The 18,115-nt window shown below is 38.1% G+C and overlaps 1 protein-coding gene across 3 annotated transcripts in view; it reads right to left on the reverse strand.

Moving 5' to 3' along the window:
• Positions 1-17,772, reverse strand: part of LOC114252861 (eukaryotic translation initiation factor 4E transporter) — a 38,464-nt gene extending 20,692 nt beyond the window's left edge. The window contains exons 1-8 of one of the 3 annotated variants that reach the window (XM_089733615.1): positions 17,316-17,772; positions 6,935-7,106; positions 6,225-6,321; positions 5,072-5,279; positions 2,886-3,033; positions 1,639-1,731; positions 739-804; positions 349-448 (exon numbers count right to left, since the gene is read on the reverse strand). In XM_089733615.1, the coding sequence (XP_089589741.1) occupies positions 349-448; positions 739-804; positions 1,639-1,731; positions 2,886-3,033; positions 5,072-5,279; positions 6,225-6,321; positions 6,935-7,106; positions 17,316-17,394 (963 nt within the window). In that variant the 5' untranslated portion in view covers positions 17,395-17,772. Of the gene's footprint in view, positions 1-348; positions 449-738; positions 805-1,638; positions 1,732-2,885; positions 3,034-5,071; positions 5,280-6,224; positions 6,322-6,934; positions 7,107-11,492; positions 11,866-17,315 lie in introns of those variants that run through there. The other 2 variants (XM_089733613.1, XM_089733614.1) reach the window with 2 other exon arrangements.
• Positions 17,773-18,115: the final 343 nt, after the last annotated feature.

Genomic DNA, 18,115 nt, shown 5'->3' on the forward strand with positions numbered 1-18,115 from the left:
GACTTATTGCTGGTAGGACGCCTTGTGAGTCGGCGCGGGTGGGTACCATCGCCCTGCCTGTTTCTGCCGTGAAGCAGTAATGCGTTTCGGTTTGAAGGGCGGGGCAGCCGTTGTAACTATACTTGAGAACTTCGAACTTATATCTCAAGGTGGGTGGCGCATTTACATTGTAGATGTCTATGGACTCCGGTAACCACTTAATACCGGGTGGGCTGTGTCTTGTCCACCCATAAACGCAATAAAGAAAATGTAGTCTAAGAGCTCAGAATTGCAAACAAACGGCAAGCTACACGTGGACAACAGCGTCATACAATGGAAGATGACAAAAACTTAAATTTTATTAATTACATCGGTCTCCTTTTCGCTGGCGGTCCCGTTCTTCTTGGGCGGATCGTCGAAGCCGCGTAGCTCGATGGTCTCCAGTTGAGACGTCGGTCCCCCACTGAACCTGTGATCAATATTGAATGCTCCTAATCTAAGTCAATTCTCAATTATTTCATTTAGAAAACTACCTATTCGGAGTGGTAAAAATTAAAAATAGTATTTTTTTGTACGGAATATGAAAGTCTTTATAGGTAATAATCGCTGAGCTTTTTAAAATATTATGTGCCTACATTGATAGGTGAAGTCAAACCGACATATTTTTAGTTCTACACATCGAATAAATTGTCGTGGAACCCCCGCTTACTAATTGCAAACCCCATTTAAAGCAATAAAATTAATCCAATGTATACCGACCACTCGGGTTCCTCTTCCTTGTCGTATCGGCGCTGGTTGTACCGGTTATTCCTGCGGGGCTCGTCTCTGAAACGGACGAATCAACTTGTAAGATTTATCAGCACTTTTTATTTATTTATTTCGTAGATGGGTGGACGAGCTCGCAACCCACCTGGTGTTAAGTAGTTAACGGAGCCCATAGATACCTACAGCGTAAATGCCGCCACCCACCTTGAGATATGAGTTCTTAGGTCTCAGTATTTAAATCGAATATATCTAACACCATTCAAAAGTAATCTTACAGTACCCCAAACGAAACTAAGACATTGCTTTCTAGTGCATCAAAGCTTAATGTGAAGCACCATTGCATTTAAATTAATCAAAAATCCAACTTTCGCACACCCCTAACTTTCTTATCGAACCCGTCGCTTGCGACGAAGGTCTAGTCTAGTAAATTAACCCACAGACACAACTCACTGAGTTTCTCGCCGGATCTTCTCAGTGGGTCACGTTTCCGATCTGGTGTTAGATTCTGCGAAGCACTGCTCTTGCTAGGGTTCGTGTTAACAACAACGTCAGGATTGAGCCCCTTGAACCTACTTGCCCGGTTACGCTGGTATAACCCTCTAAGGTTATCATCAGCTTACGGAGAAAATAAAAACATCGTCTACCAATTCCTATAGAGTAATGGCGGTCCAATCCCTACCACTGACCGGTAGGGTTGGCAGTTTCTAAACTAAATAATGTAAAGCTTTCACAATTAAATTTCTAAATTTCTCCTCTTTGTTCACTTTCTACTTATATGTGATTTTGATTGTGAAAACATATTTTGGTTATTGTTTTACCTTTTTTTTAAATATTATATGTTTGTATTGTACTGTTTGTTTCCCAAATAAATAAATAAAATAAATAAATATTCACCTGTCCCTGATCTTGTCGTTGTTGAAGCGGTCGTCGCGTTCTCGCTTCAGGTCCGAGGGGTAGGAGTCGCGGCCGAAAGAACGACGCTCGTACCTGTTACATTATCACAGAAACATTACTAAGTGTGGCGGTAGCCATCATACAACGCAAGATAATTGACAGATGCCTGAATCTCGCTTACGACATTTTCAAGATAAGCCTGCATATATATAAGTTCCGAACAACAACAATCGGACCGTCGGTCTACCAAGCAATATCACCAGTTCGGTGGAAGATCTTCCCTTTTTCGTTATAATCTACAAACTTGATCTTGATCTATTGACTTGAGCCTTAATGACGTTTCACGGCAGTTACCGTGTAGAAAAATCACTAGTATTTTCAAATGTTAGCGCACTCTAATAATACCTCGGTAAATAGTCATAGAGTATCAGTGCAGGCAACGACTCTACAAATCATGAGCTGTTGAAATTATTAGATTCTATGTATCTCTGCCAATGCCGGTCCAAAGTCCGGATGAGAAAAAGGAGGGGTTGAGTTGGAGTTAACGCCGAATGTCTGGCGGTGGTTAATTAGCCGGACCCAAGAAGGCTTTAGCGGCCTCAAAACACTAAATCCAAAAGCACTGCCGTGGAAGGACGCGGGGCCCCACGATATGTATTTTTCCAACAAAACCTCATGAGACCACGACTTTCCGGACTTTGGTAATACCAGACTCAAAATCCAATGGATGAAAAAGTAATTTTTCGCTCACATATAACTCAAATACGTAATTTATAATTAAACAACATTTCCAAAAGGATAATGTTGGATACAATTAAAATTCGATTTCAATCGTAAACTAACAGTACTGTTTGTTAACAACAGACTGTTGTGTTACTTAAGTAAGAACGAACAAGTTTGTTACAAAGGGCGGTTTTTAGTTCAAACTAGCTGACCCGGCAGACTTCGTAGTGCCTCAATCGATAAATAAAAGACCTAAGCATTTATTTAAAATAAACTTAAAACAAACAAAAGAAATCCGTCCGACGGGGGGCACATTAAAGGAAAAACAAAATTGTTATTTTTATTTAATTCCGAGTATTTTCATATTTTAAACCTTTTAAACCTTTTTTGGACTTCCATTAATAATTCAAGACCAAAATTAGCCAAATCGGTCCAGCCGTGCTCCAGTTTTAGCGAGACTAACGAACAGCAATTCATTTTTATATATTGTATATAGAGATAATAGATAATGATGAATTATTGACCTGTCAGCATTCTGTCGTTCCCTCGGCGGTCGGTAGGGCTCCGGTCGGTACTCGGGCTCCTCCCAGGCCGCGCCGCCCGGCCCTCCCGCTCCCCCCACCCCGCCCGCCTCGCGCACCATGATGCGACCCGAACCTATACGACGACCCGCTGCGTGCAAACAACGAACGTTCAAACACAACATCTTCAATTATATAGTTTATCTATATTAATTATCACTAATCGTGTTGCCGAAACTTTCTTACCCAAAATGTAATGAAAACTCATTTTTTTTATTTCTTCTTAAATTCTTGGCAACATTACTGAGAATCCAGGAATATTTAGCCTTTTGTGCATTAACTGAATTATCAATATGAGCAAGGGAAAATTAGTGAAGAAAAATAAACCGTAATGCCTAAAAAGCCCGAGTAGCAACTTCCCAAATTAAACACGGAATATTTTTATTAAAAAAAAAAAAGTTACACGTGAATGTATGATCGTAAGCCCGCCAAAAGCTATTTATCGATTATAAATAACAGAAACGTACTGATGTGCTTGCTACATACGAGAACGTTTCCACGGGATTTATCTTGGGATATCGATACACCGAGTGCGATATGTTTTATTTATTTATTTCCAACTACATCCCCAAATGATTTTTTTAACACGAAGCTAATACATATTGATAATAATGAAAAAAGTAGATTACAAAATGTCGGCCGTAATTTACAACGTCGTGTCAGTCTGAAGACACGCGTCACCTGTTACTGCCTTATCATCTAGGCCTCCAATGCGACTAGATACAACAGATACAAACCAGAACACGTTTTACTATTTAAGAGGCCACATTTGAAATTCAAAACGCCATTTGCAAATCGAAAACATTTTGCGCCGCTGTATACATGCAAGGTTGTTTACAAAGCATATTAAATTGATTTTCAGAGTGCATTATTGTTCCTATAAAGCCTTCGTCAAACAGAACGCGTAATTAGCGCGCGTCAGAGCGCTAAACTGACGCCGCGCTATGACGGCGAGATGTGTTGTACTACTATGGTAACATACAGTCAAACAGAGCCCCAGCGCTATAAGTACGCAGCGCTCTGTCGCGGCGTTAGGACGCTTTGACGTCAGGCGTTGTAATTTTTTACAAATTTTATTTTAGCGTCCGAGTGAATGTGTATTAAAATACTAGATTATGCCCGAAAAAATTATATAAATAGTTAGAAAATACACATGCTTATACAATGCCACATCTGAATCACTCGATTTCTTAATACTTTTAAATTTTGACACTGCTATCGAAAGGCACTATGATTTGGCGAATGCGTTGCGTCAAGGAGCGTTAGACTCATCTGGTCAATTTGAAGAGCGCGACGTTAAGTACGCGTCGTTAAGTACGCGTTCTGTTTGACGAAGGCTTTAATCTATGATTTACAAATTTGTATCTGACACGTAAACCGCCTTATATTGAGCGTTTTTTCCAATAGGCATTAGTGATATCCTACAGTAACCGTCAACGTCCACTGAGTTTCTCACCGGATCTTCTCAGTGGGTCGCGATTTTAATCCGGTAGTAGATTCAGCGAAGCACTGCTCTTGCTAAGGAGGCTAGGGCTAGGGCTTTCAGATTGAGCCCGAGGGCTCACCTAACCGTCCGCGCCAAGCTGGAATAGCCCCTTAGGCTACCAGCGAATAGGTAGGGAAAAAATGGAGGGAAAATCACACACGGTCGCCTGGTCCTAAACTATAAGTCCGTGTTATAGAGTACATACTTATATTACTTGTGGTAGGGCGTCTTGTGAGCACGGATCGGTACCACCACCTTACCTATTTCTGGCGAACCTACCAGCCGGCTACCAGCGGTAGCAAGGGGGGTCGTCGTACCCCCTTACGGGGGCACGGAACGGGCCTCGGGGCGAACCCCACTGCCCGGGCAGAAGCTCCCTGCTATGAAAGGCAGGGGTGAAGTTGATGCGGGGGGAACATGAGAGGGGGTTGCTCGCAGCGTGCTCAGCACACCTACATCGACAAACATACATAAATATAATACGATGGCTTGAATCGAATCCTGCCAGGAGTGACGCCCGGCAGCAAGCTCCCACCGGCGCGGCGTCGTGCTGTCGTCGGCTCCGGTTTTTTTTTTCCTTACTAGCTAACTACAAACTACAACATAGGTAGGCTAAATATAATAGACTACTAATATAGTATACCTTGTTCGGTTTTTTGGTGTGCGTGCGCGTTGGGGGCGTTACCCGGCGGCGCGGGGGCGGGGGAGGCGGCGCGGGGGGCGGGCGCGCCGCACCCCGACGTGAACGAGCGGCGTTGCGGGGACAGCACGATGCCGCCCGCGCTCGCCTCGCTCTCCCGCCGCACGCGCTCACGAGGGTCGGCCGCGCGACCTCCGCGACCGTATACGCCCTGACGTGACGCAAATACATACTGTAATCTCCCTTATAACATGGTACTCTTGTAACGCGTTTTCGTATTACGCGATTTCAGTCCCCCGTACAACATGGGTATTCCCACTATTCCTCGATATAACGCCGCGATTTCACACGTTATATACTGTATGTATGTGTATGTGTGATGTATGAAACATTCCTTTTATTCTATGTTAACTTACTTAATGTAAACCTATATAAACTAAGTGTCTATCAAATAAAGCAGAGTATTATTCAGACTCTCGTTGGTTTCATTTCAAATACATCTCTCCGACGCAACACCTTATAACTATATCTGTACTGTAAATTTATAACGATTTGTACAGTTTTGAAGTCGTCGTGGCCCAAAGGATAAGACGTCCGGTGCATGAGTATCTAGCGATGCACCGGTTTTCGGACCCCGCAGGGGAGTACCAATTTTTCTAATGAAGTACGTGCTTGACAAACGTTCACGATCGACTTCCACGGTGAAGGAATAACATCGTGTCATAAAAATCAAACTCGCAAAATTATAATTTGCGTAATTACTGGTGGTAGGACTGCACGACCAGGTCCCACCCCACCGCCTATTTCTGCCGTGAAGCAGTAATTCGTTTCGGCTTGAAGAGCATGGCAGCCGTTGTAACTAAACTGAGACCTTAGAACTTATATCTCAAGGTGGGTGGCGGCGTTTCCGTTGTAGATAGCTATGGGCTCCAGTAACCACTTAACACCAGATGGACTGTGAGCTCGTTCACCCATCTAAGCAATAAAATAAAGTTAATACGTTAGTTATTACGTGTAATTAGTTTGGTTTTCTTCAAGCTGCAGGGACCTCACTATTCCGCATGTATTAAATATAGCTAGCTGCCTTTTGTATTGAAATAAATATGTTATTTTTTCAAATCTAGAAGCTTTAAGGTATTATAGATATGGTTTTTACCTTATTACTATTACTATTATTATGATTTTCATTGGGAGCATCGCCTTTGGTGCCTCGGTCATCTTCGTTAGGCGATTCGGACCGTTTCTTCAAGACTCTGTAAAAAAGACAACATTTATTACTACTAGAGGTACCACCGCCCTGCTTATTTCTGCCGTGAAGCAGTAATGGGTTTTGGTTTGAAAGGTGATGCAGCCGTTGTAACTATATAGAGACCTTTGAACTCATATCTTAAAGTGGGTGGCGGCATTTATGTTGTAAATGTCTATAGGCTCCGGTAACCACTTAACACCAGGTGAGCTGTAAGCTAGTCCACCCAGCTAAGGAATAAAAAAAAACCACAATGTATCAAAGGTTTTTTCATCACTGTGACTATTAAAGTCATTTTAAACTATAAAAGCGAACGAAACCATCGAAAATGAATAGTTGATTTTTAGAGATTTTTTTAATTAGAAATACGCGGCGGCTCAGCTTTTGCCCTGGCATTACTAATGTTCCTGAACGACGTTTACTACGAGTATATACCATCAGATGAGTCGTATGCATACAACACTGCTCACCATGAATCAATCCATCTCTACATTACGTCCTCTGATCGCGAATGTAGTTACCGGCGGCCACGATGAGAGGGTTCTCGTATCGTGCCGCTTTATCGAAATGGCAGAAGCAATAACGGCCGATAAAAACTATGACAATGTAGCAAAACATACAGCGCCAAAGCGTCACAGCCAACGAACGCCTTCTCCAAGTTCCGTTTGACGAGCGGAGAATTCCTCAGCTTCATCAGCTCCTCTCGAGTATACGTGAGAGGTTTCCGAGCTGGTCCCACGGCGAGTACTGCCGGATCACCGCCGCCACTCGACACACCGTTTTCTTCGTGACCTGTAAACAAAAAAAAAACCCTCAATTTCTAATAAATCTATATATATAAATATGAATTGCTTTTCGTTAGTTTCGCTAAAACTCGAGAGCGGCTGGACCGATTTGGCTAATTTTGGTCTTGAATTATTTGTGGAATTTGAGAAGGTTTAAAAGAAAAAAATATGAAAATGCTCGGAATTAGATAGAAATAATTTTGTTTTCCCTTTGATGTGTCCCTCGTCGGACGGATTCCTTTTGTTTGTTTTAAGTTTATTTTATACAAAAGTTTAGGTCTTTTATTTATCGATTGAGGCACTACGAAATCTGCCGGGTCAGTAATCTCAATAAATAATCTCAATTTATAGGCCAAGCATATACAAAGCATAAACCATTTATCTTCGTAAAACATCGATACTGATGTTTTTGTATCCAGTACTTTTTTTTAATGCTTAGATTAGCGAACGAACTCACAGTCCACCTGGTGTTAAGTGGTTACCGGAGTCAAGTACCTAAGCATATTATCAAACAAATTATAACCTTAATCAGATATTTGTGTTTTATTAATTTTCTCCAACTAGACTATCGTTGAAACAAATACGTATTTATTTGTACGTATGCTGTTATATTACAAAATATATTGGTCTCGAATCGACGAACCGACCTTTTTTTTTATTGCCCTTGTAGGCAGACGAGCATGCGGCCCATCTGATGGTGAGTGGTTACCGTCGCCCATGGACTTCAGCAATGCCAGGGGCAGAGCCAGGCCGCTGCCTAACGCTTAATACTCTCCACAAGCCTCGTTTGAAGAAGGACATGTCATAGCGCTCGGGAAACACCGTGGAGGGGAGCTCATTCCATAGCCGGATGGTACGTGGCAAAGAAGACCTTATTAATCGTTAGTCCTTAGGTCCTTAGTGGCTTTATTAACTAGATCACAACGCTTTTATTTTTATAAACGACGCAAGTTTATTTATCCACAATCATTAGACGACTTGACAAAACCAAAATACGTGTCAAATAACCTAAACGGTTAGAGGTAATGAGTGACGAAATCATTTAAAAGCGGAAAGGGGCTTTGTTTAAACACAATCGATAAACAATTTGTTGGCTCCAGTTTATCAAACGACACAACTTCCTAACGTATGCAGATAAAAGCGAACGTTGTGTAAATAAAACTGAATTAAATCATGTTAAATGTAAACAATAACCGCACGATAGCTGTTCAATTCATAGTTTATAAAAAACAATAGTTTTAAATTAAGGAGCTAGGCGATTTGACTTGTACGATTCTTTTTCTTTATACCTACATATTTATACATTGTACAAATATTTTCATACCTACATTGTACAAATATATCTGCTTGTTGACGGGTTTTTTTTAATGTAGAGTTTTAGTGCGCATTATTGTATATTCTCTCTCTCTCTCTCTCTCTCACTCAGTCACACTCTCTCACTCTCACTCAGTCACACTCTCTCACTCTCACTCAGTCACACTCTCTCACTCTCACTCAGTCACACTCTCTCACTCTCACTCAGTCACACTCTCTCACTCTCACTCAGTCACACTCTCTCACTCTCACTCAGTCACACTCTCTCACTCTCACTCAGTCACACTCTCTCACTCTCACTCAGTCACACTCTCTCACTCTCACTCAGTCACACTCTCTCACTCTCACTCAGTCACACTCTCTCACTCTCACTCAGTCACACTCTCTCACTCTCACTCAGTCACACTCTCTCACTCTCACTCAGTCACACTCTCTCACTCTCACTCAGTCACACTCTCTCACTCTCACTCAGTCACACTCTCTCTCTATCACTCACTTACTCTCTTTATCACTCTACATATTCGTATTTGGAAACATATGTTGGTTTATGATTATATAGTAAAATGGATAAAAATATTAATTTAGACCTCCCCTCCCCTCCTAGTTTAGTACCGTTAATGGATATGTATGTATTGTATACCTATTGTAACTTATATCCAGCACTCTAGCGTCAATAGAATTTAAACAAACATTTTTTGCGTTAATATTTCAATAATTCGACGAACATCGATATTTCAAAATTACTCCGTCAACTTTACAAAATGCTACACGAAAATTCTTTAGGTGTGACATCATTCGAAATTGAAAGCTAATAGCTATTGAAATTGAAAGCTAATAGAGAATGCACCAAAACACATCGATTAGCCACATATGACATCACGCATTATCATCTAAGTAATTTAAAAGTTTTTTTTTTTATTCATGTCCCGTTCCTTATTCTCTATCTCCTTAATTTCGAAGTGACTAATGCGGGGCATCCTTCTCGCAATATGTCCCGCACTCTTGATCAGATCGTCAGCCCGTATTCATTGTCATAGCATGTTACTATCGGTAATACAGCTCACTTCGCATCCAATAGACTATCATCTGTTAAGGTGATCAATACAAATTTTAGGCTCCAATCAATAATACACAGGTAATTTGAAAAAAAAAATCAGCCGCACAACAATCGGCTACATCGTCCACACGTTACAAATAATCTAACTGTTTACAAGCCCGAGCCAACGGAGAAAGTTCTAGAGAATTTGAGAAAAATGAATACCGAAAATCTTTGAAACATCGAAAAACTCCATTTTCTATGGACAGGCCTCTTTGACGCCCATATATTGAGACTAGTTGCACGACCGAATTACGGTCGACACTGCCGTATCCACGTAGGGCGGTGGTCGGTGCAACAACGCATTCCGGGAACCCTTTTAGATGTACCTAGCTACTGACTTCATCTAATAGGGGCGGGCTGCGTTCCCGGATAAATCAGTTTGTTGTTACCGGGACGGTTAGGTCATGCGATCGATGAACTAGACCCCGGGAAATATTGACGCACTAGTTATTCTAGGTCACGTGAAGATTTAATTACAGGATACAGGATTCGTTCAAAATCAAAGCGTCGCATCGACCAACATACCTACTCGACATGAATTTCAAAATAGTGATTTCCCAACGACGATTAACTGTTTGCTTGGTCCTTTCAAATTTTATAAATATGTACTAATTTTGGATAATAAAAAAATGATTAGCCTTAGAACCCTAGCAAGAGCCGTGATTCGCTGAATCTACCACCGGATCGGAATCGCGACGCACCGAGAAGATCCGGCGAGAAACTCAGTGGGTTATTTTCTCAATTGTTTACATAAAAATTGTCATAGATAACTCATAATCTCAATTTAAATAGCACATCATTACAACCTCAATTAATCTAAAAATACATTATTGGAAAAAGTTAATGAGCCCTTGAATCAATAGAGTAAACAAGTTAATAATTTCAAATTGAATTCCAATACTATTTACATCTACCTACATTTAATCACTACACATCGAAACATGTAAATTTCTCAAAACATTTTCGTATCACGGTTCGAAGACAAAAATCATCTCAATTTCCAGCAGCATGTTCGAAAAATATTTTATGAAGTTAGATCCCCCAAGTCTATGTCCGCTGAATGAAATCCGATTTAAGAATATTTAATTACGAAGAAGCTAATGGAAAATAAAATACGCCATACTGTTTCGAATTTAAACCCACCTCCACAGGTCAAGCCGTGTGTGCTTTTTTCATTATTATTTTTTTATTGCTTAGATAGGTGGACGAGCTCACAGCCCACCTGGTGTTAAGTGGTTACTGGAGCCCATAGACATCTACAACGTTAATGCGCCATCCACCTTGAGATATAAGTTCTAAGATCTCAGTATAGTTACAACGGCTAGTTCAGACCGAAGCGCATTACTGCTTCACGGCAGAAATAGGCAGGGCGGTGATACCTACCCGCGCGGACTCATAAGAGGTCCTACCACCAGTAAATATTATCGTATTTTCAAATGCACTAGCAGGTCTACACCTGCTAGTGCATTTGAGCTAGTGACATTATTGCAAATATTAAAGACGGTACCTACCCGTGCCGGTTATATTTTTTATTCGTCACAAACATTTCCGTTCCAATCGAACGAACCAACACGGCATTACGATTTGCGAATCGGAATTAATCACTACATAGTATAAAACAAAGTCGCTTTCTCTGTCCCTATATCCCTATGTAGGCTTAAATCTTTAAAACTACGCAACGGATTTCGATGCGATTTTTTTTAATAGATAGAGTAATTGAAGAGAAAGATTTATATGTATAATAACACCCATGAAATAGTGGAGAAATCAATAATAAATTACAGTTTCCGAAGCGAAGCGAGGGCGGGTCGCTATATTGCCATAAAACAGACATTAGCGCTTTTTGTATTAAAAATTTGTTACGCCTGAACAGCCAACGACATTTATACGTTACAGGTACTCATCGCTTCCGACTTGGTCGTTACATAATTCGATTTTCAAAGTCTAAATTCAGTGCAGTTATAAGCTGACGTCACTTACACCATGATACACGCTTGACTCTTTTCGTTGGCGGGCCGGCGTGGACCTTCGGGGGTAGGCTGGTCGGGACCTTCCTCAAGGAAGTTTGGTAACGCAGCAGGAAAGCGTGAACTGCACATTTCATGGGAGAAGTGTACTTCTCATAGCTCACGGCTGCTGCCACGGCCAGGGCTGCCGATGTCTTGCTTGAGCGCCTCCTAGACGCCCTCTTACCGGCCCTGCGTCTCTTACGACGGCCCTTCTTCATGGTTTCGTTCGCCGGTGGTGGATCCTTGCTCACCATGACGTAAACTCGAAAAAGTTCACACGTGACACGGCACAACAAAATGGCGGTTAACGAGTCAAAAACTAAACTTAACACTTAAACTACTAAAATAACAAATAAATAAATATTTAAAAATATATATATGAATATATAGTATTTATTTAAACCTAAGACTAGATGTCTGAGAGACGAAATCCGTCACGCGTATTTTCAAAGAACCGTAGGTACAGTTAATGTCTGCGTAAGATACTACGCAGCTTGCTGTCAGTGTGAGATGGACAAATAACTTGATAAATTATCGAAAAAACAAATAGTTTTCACCAAAATCTATCGCGGGACACGCGTAGTTAAAGGGTTCGTCTCAAAGACTGAAGACAAAAGGAAATACGTGTAGACATTAAAACATTTAAACTACCTTCGTTTTAATAATATCTTTGTAGGTTAAGGTTCGCTTTAGACTTAACGCTGTTCAGAAAAAAAATCAAAATCAAATTACGTAGGTGCGGTAGGCAGCGGCTTGACTCTGCCCCTGGCATTTCTGAAGTCCATGGGCAACGGTAACCACTAACCATCAGGTGGGCCGTATGCTCGTCTGCCTACAAGGGAAATAAAAAAATAAAAAAAGTAAAATAAAGTACATGTGAATTTCCGGGTGTTTGTTAGTAGTAGTAATAAATACGCTTTACACATTTGGTGGGTGGCGTCATTTACGATTTGGATGTTTATGGGCTCCGGTAACCATTTAACATCAGGTGGGCTGTGAGCTCGTCCACCCATCAATGCGATAAAAAATTTAATAAAAAATTATTGTGCGCACAGGCCGCAAGCATTAAGAAGTTCTTTAACAAAAAAAAAATTCAATAGTTTATGTTCAATATTCAATACTTTTTTCATGCTGCGCATTCTTTAGCAAAACTTATAATTAATTACATGTACACAATAATATGTATTTAATAAGAATTTTTAATAAAAAAAATAGGTTCTGGTGAATTTTTACCTTAACTGCAACACTTTTTTACGGTGTTAAGAGTGATTTGATAAAATAAAAAATTGATTTGATTTGAATCATTACTACAAAACTATGGTTTAGTACTAACAGACCGAGATGATGATAGATCTTAATTGAAAATGGGAACATCTACAAACAGTTAATAAAACCTAAAGGGTAATTAATGTTTTCTACAACGGAAGTATGCGTTAACCCTTATGAAATAATATAAAAATTTAAACTTTAATTCAAAATTACCCTACAAACTTACCAATGTTATCTTAATAAATATTTAAATTAAATATGGACCGACGTTGATATGAATTATTTGTCGTAATTTTGTCTGAGATCATAATATTATGTTAGTGAATCGGGCGGATCCGAAATGAGGTGTTTTGGGCGAAGTCGACTGTTTACCATTCGGGCCGCAGGATCGAGAATGTTTTACCGACTATTAACTTTTTTTTGTTTTTTTATAGCTTAGATGGGTGGACGAGCTCACAGTCCACCTGGTGTTAAGTGGTCACTGGAGCCCATAAACATCTAGAACGTAAATTCGCCACCCACCTTGTGATATAAGTTCTAAGGTCTCAGTATAGTTACAACGGCTGCCCCACCCTTCAAACCGCAACGCATTGTTGCTTCACGGTAGAAATAGGCGGGGTGGTGGTACCTACCAGTGCGGACTCACATGAGGCCCTACCACCAGTAAAATGTCGAATATACATGTTTATTGGTGATAGTCTAACCTAAAGATTTCGACAAGAAAGAAAAACTTGGGCTGGTTGGTTTAGAACTTCAGCAATGACGCTTCTCGGACTAAGAAAAATACATAACAGATAATATATTTTTTTACTAAATACATCCAAAATAAATAAGACACACACACACACATACACCGAGTGCTGTCTGATTTTACATTCGACTGTAATCTCTTCGTGATCCGGCAACGACTAGGGGGCCCTAGGCACGGACACTAAAGTGACCAATGAAAAAGACAGGCCTACCCTTATGTTATGATCGCTATACATAAAAATGCGGTTCCCTTTAGACAAAAAAAAACTGGTAGCTTTCGTCACGTTCATCTTTTCACGGACCCCAAAGTACAACACAAAGGCATCACAAATATTATTGACATAAATACTTTAGAAGATAAAAAAATAATAAATAAAAACTATTGGTTGTGAGTAGTCAACGGTTTGTTAAATGTAGTCAATTTCCACCAAAAGTGGAATGTCGCGTTAATAAGTATAGTTAAATTCAAGTCGCATTGCAATAATCTTCCTTTCAAATTAGACATCAATTAGATTGAATTGGAATCTTTATTATATTTAAACTTTAAGAATTCCATTTCGTGGCGTTTCCAGTCGGGTAGTCATTCACGTTGTGATGCCCATGGACTCAGGTAACCACTAAGCACTAAATGGGCTGTATCGAGTAACCTTGCACTTGACCATGCAAAAAAAAAAACAATATTAAAATGCTGACAGCATATTTAATAAAAGTTCTTATCTCTAAAATCGAGTCCACAGATAATCGTCGAATGACCGCCATGGAGTCATAAATTATTATTGTATGTTTTGATTAAAATGTTTACTTTGAAATTAATAGAATTATCTATATAATGTAATACAGTATTAGATGCAATTTACAATCAAACTGATTGATAGGAAATCGGTGATTTTGTTTGTTTGCATTGCATGTTGGTCTTTGGGAGTTGTTGGGCCAGTTCTAAAAATGTTTACACTAAGAAAGGGTGGAATGATGATCGTGATGAGTTATAATGTGCTCACAAAATAATACAAAGTGTCCAGGCTTAATAGATGAAGTTTTTGAGGTATCCGTTGAATCATGCGATTATGCAGCACACATTATGGTACTGTCTTACTACTACTACTGTTCTTGAAAAATTACGAGGATGCATTAGTGTCATTAAAATGAAAACTGTATTTGTTTTGTATTTATTTAATAACTTATTTTAATGAAAAATCTTCTTATGAACTTGCTTTCTTTTGAATTTTTTGGTATAAAACATTTTAAATTTATTTCCCAATGTGCTAAAGCTTTGAAATTTTAAAGATAACTCTGAATTGGTTGTCAATGCATTATTAACTTGATTGATATTGCAACAGAACATAAAGTGTCTTAAATATTGACTTTCTATATTAAGGAGCCTAGAGATTAGCAATAAAGGTACTTCAAACTTCCTGTCAGTTTAATCTATATGTAGAATGTAGTGGCCAGGAGAATTCTATATCTAAATGAGTCCATAGTATTATTTTAGTTAGTTTTTGTTACAGTAAATATGCATAACAAATGAGCGAACGTAGAATCCATCTGTGTGTAATAATTTAAGTCTATTGTGTTATATAGAGGGGTTGCTACCCTTGACCTTCAGACACAGCCGCTTCGCCCCAGCACGCGAATTTAGGGTGCATGGAGTATACAGTTGCGCAATTTCACCATGGCAAGATCGTAAATATATTATAAAATTATCGCCTTTCTCAAGTCGCTAAAGATGTATTTTTTTGCTAAGGAAATTCAAACCTTAAAAAAAATATGTTTCATTTCAGAAAAAGACAGATTGGTCGATGTTTACATTCTCTATGGTGTAGCTAATTTTTTTTCACAACCATTTGTATATTTTCACTAAGGGCCCATAGGGGCCAGACTTAATTTTTTTTTCCTACCTATTCTAATGACCTCGATAGGTCATGCTAGATTCATTGAGCGAGAGAATTCATGATCGTGGTGATATTATATATGATTGTGATATCATATATGACTCCGACTTGAAATTGTGTTTTGTCTGAAAGTTAGACATTAGAAATTTTAATTGATTGATAATTGTTTCCAAGGCCAGAGTGAATCTCAACTGTTATCCTTCTCCTCTATCTAAGCTTTTAATAATGACCAGAACAATTAAGTTACTATGTAATTACTGTGTACCCATTGTTACCATATAAAAATTAATTTGTAATGGAATATTTTATTTTAACTGATAGTGAATGATTTTCTTGAATCTCTGCAGTATATTATTAAGAGGTTTCCAGTAGAATCCAAGGAGGCAAATTTCACCTCTTTAATAATCTTAATAGTTTTTTAATAAACTTTGTAAATCTTTACTGTGGCACTGACAAATTACCTAACAACATAAAAAAGACACTTTTAATTGTTACCTGCCTCAAAAACAATCTATTTATTTAGCAACAGACACACCTAGAATTCTTTAAGGAATGTAAAATTTAAAATATTTTTCCATAAGCATGTTTGTAACTTGTTTTTATTTTCACATATATTTATTCTTGGTGGCAGGGAGTATTGCACGCCCGCACAGACAAATACCACCACCTACCTGTTTCTAACGTGATGCAGTTATACTTTTTCATTAAAACGGTTGGGGCAGTTGTTATACGATACAATTGAGACTTGGATCTCATGTCTCAAGGTTGAAAACGGCATCCACATTTTCATATCTATTAAGTCTAGTAACTATTTAATATCAAGGGCACTGGTAGCTTGGTAACCAAACTATGCAAGAAAAAGAAAGTGAGAGTGAGTTGGTGAGATTGTATGTCTATCAACTGGGCAACTACATGAAAATACTTGCCACCACTGCATTACTTCAAAGAAATTTTATAATAGTTTAAGACCATGTTCTCCATAAGTCTATCCATCAATCTTAATCTGAGTTTGACTTAAGAAAAAAGAATATAATATAAAAACTACAGGAATTTTTCACACAAACAAATAGGTTAAGTGGATAACTTGTATTTCATAGCCTCAATTGACTATATGTGCATTCGTCCCAACTATACAACCTGACAAAGTCTAATAAGAACTTGCTGTATTTTTTTGTGTAGAAAATGAAACATGTTGGCCAACTAGATTTATTAACAAATGATGTATGAATTAACAGATTTATTCTGTTATTTTTATTTAATATTATTATAATCTTATGCTTGCAAACATGCACAATATGAAATGAAGTTTACTGTAAACTTCACACTATTCAATAAATTATCATATTTACAAATTTTAATTTTTCTAATAAGATATATTTAATCATACTTATCATTCGTGGTTTCACACTAAAATGCAATATTAGTAATATTATAAATTAGTCCTTGAACGTTAATAATGATCGAAATGGTAATTTTTCATATTAAATATACTTAACAAATGAGCATTTTTAAAGAAGCAAATAGGAGTGCATTTTCATAATTTTCTTTAGTATCAATAATGAGTACAGTCTGCGTATTTATATGGTACCAAGAAACAAGTGGAGCATAACTTAATGCAGTGTAAACACTATCATAGTGACACAGTTGACCTACTTTGAATATAACTGTTTTGATTTGATTAAGAATCTAATAGTAATAGCATGTTTACTTTTTTACGAAGAGGTTTTTACTTTTTATGTTTTCGAGAAGTTAAGCAAAACAAAAATCCAGAAATTTCAGTTAGGGCCTCAAAAAAATCGTTACAAATCGTACTTTTATCATAAATTATGAAGGTAGGTTCGTAGATTTTTATTTGAATTATGTTGTAGGGTGTAAAAAATACTCACCCTGCTGGTTTGAGCCATCCTTCTGTTTTTCGTCATTTGGTTTCTCCTTCAGTGAAGACAATAGGTTTACAGCTGACATAGCTAGCAATCTTCCTCACAAAGTTATTCAGTCTTCTTTCAATATATTAAATCTATTAAAATTCTTTAACAACTATACAATATTTACAAAATTGTTAATGAAACTAAACTATAGCCTAAAGTATTGTTTATATCACAGACTTTTCGTTTTTCAACAATACGGATCAAAACGTCCACGCACTTAAATACTTTTAATAATAATTATGTGACTCTAGATATAATAAAATTATTTACACATTAAAAACTAACGTTTACAATCTAATTTTAACAAATACGCTCTAGCGGTCACAAGATACTCATAACTAAAATAATTTATCAGTTTTCGATGCAAAAATATATAAAACGTCCGCCATATGCCTTTTGAAAATATAGATTAACCTGGTAAACTAAAAGTCAGTAGCGAATACGTGTCCAGATAGAACACAAGAATACGTTTTATTTGATGAGGTTATATCCAGTTGCCACTACTTTTGTTTAGGGTCATTTTTTTGAGAATGTAACCAGATAAATTGTATACCTACTATATCGATCAAATATGTATGTTGTTACAACTTTATAAATATATTTAAATATTAAGCAGATCTAATTACCTACTAAAATATAAGATTCCGTAGAACACTATTTATATATTTAACAAAAAACTAATCCAGTACTCTTACCTTACTCGTTCTCTATCATGAAAAGTGTTGTTATTCTGAAATGGTAAATGGACTTACGACCAA

This window comes from Bombyx mandarina, chromosome 16 (genome assembly GCF_030267445.1).
Source record: "Bombyx mandarina strain Sakado chromosome 16, ASM3026744v2".
NCBI classification, from domain to species: Eukaryota; Metazoa; Arthropoda; class Insecta; order Lepidoptera; family Bombycidae; genus Bombyx; species Bombyx mandarina.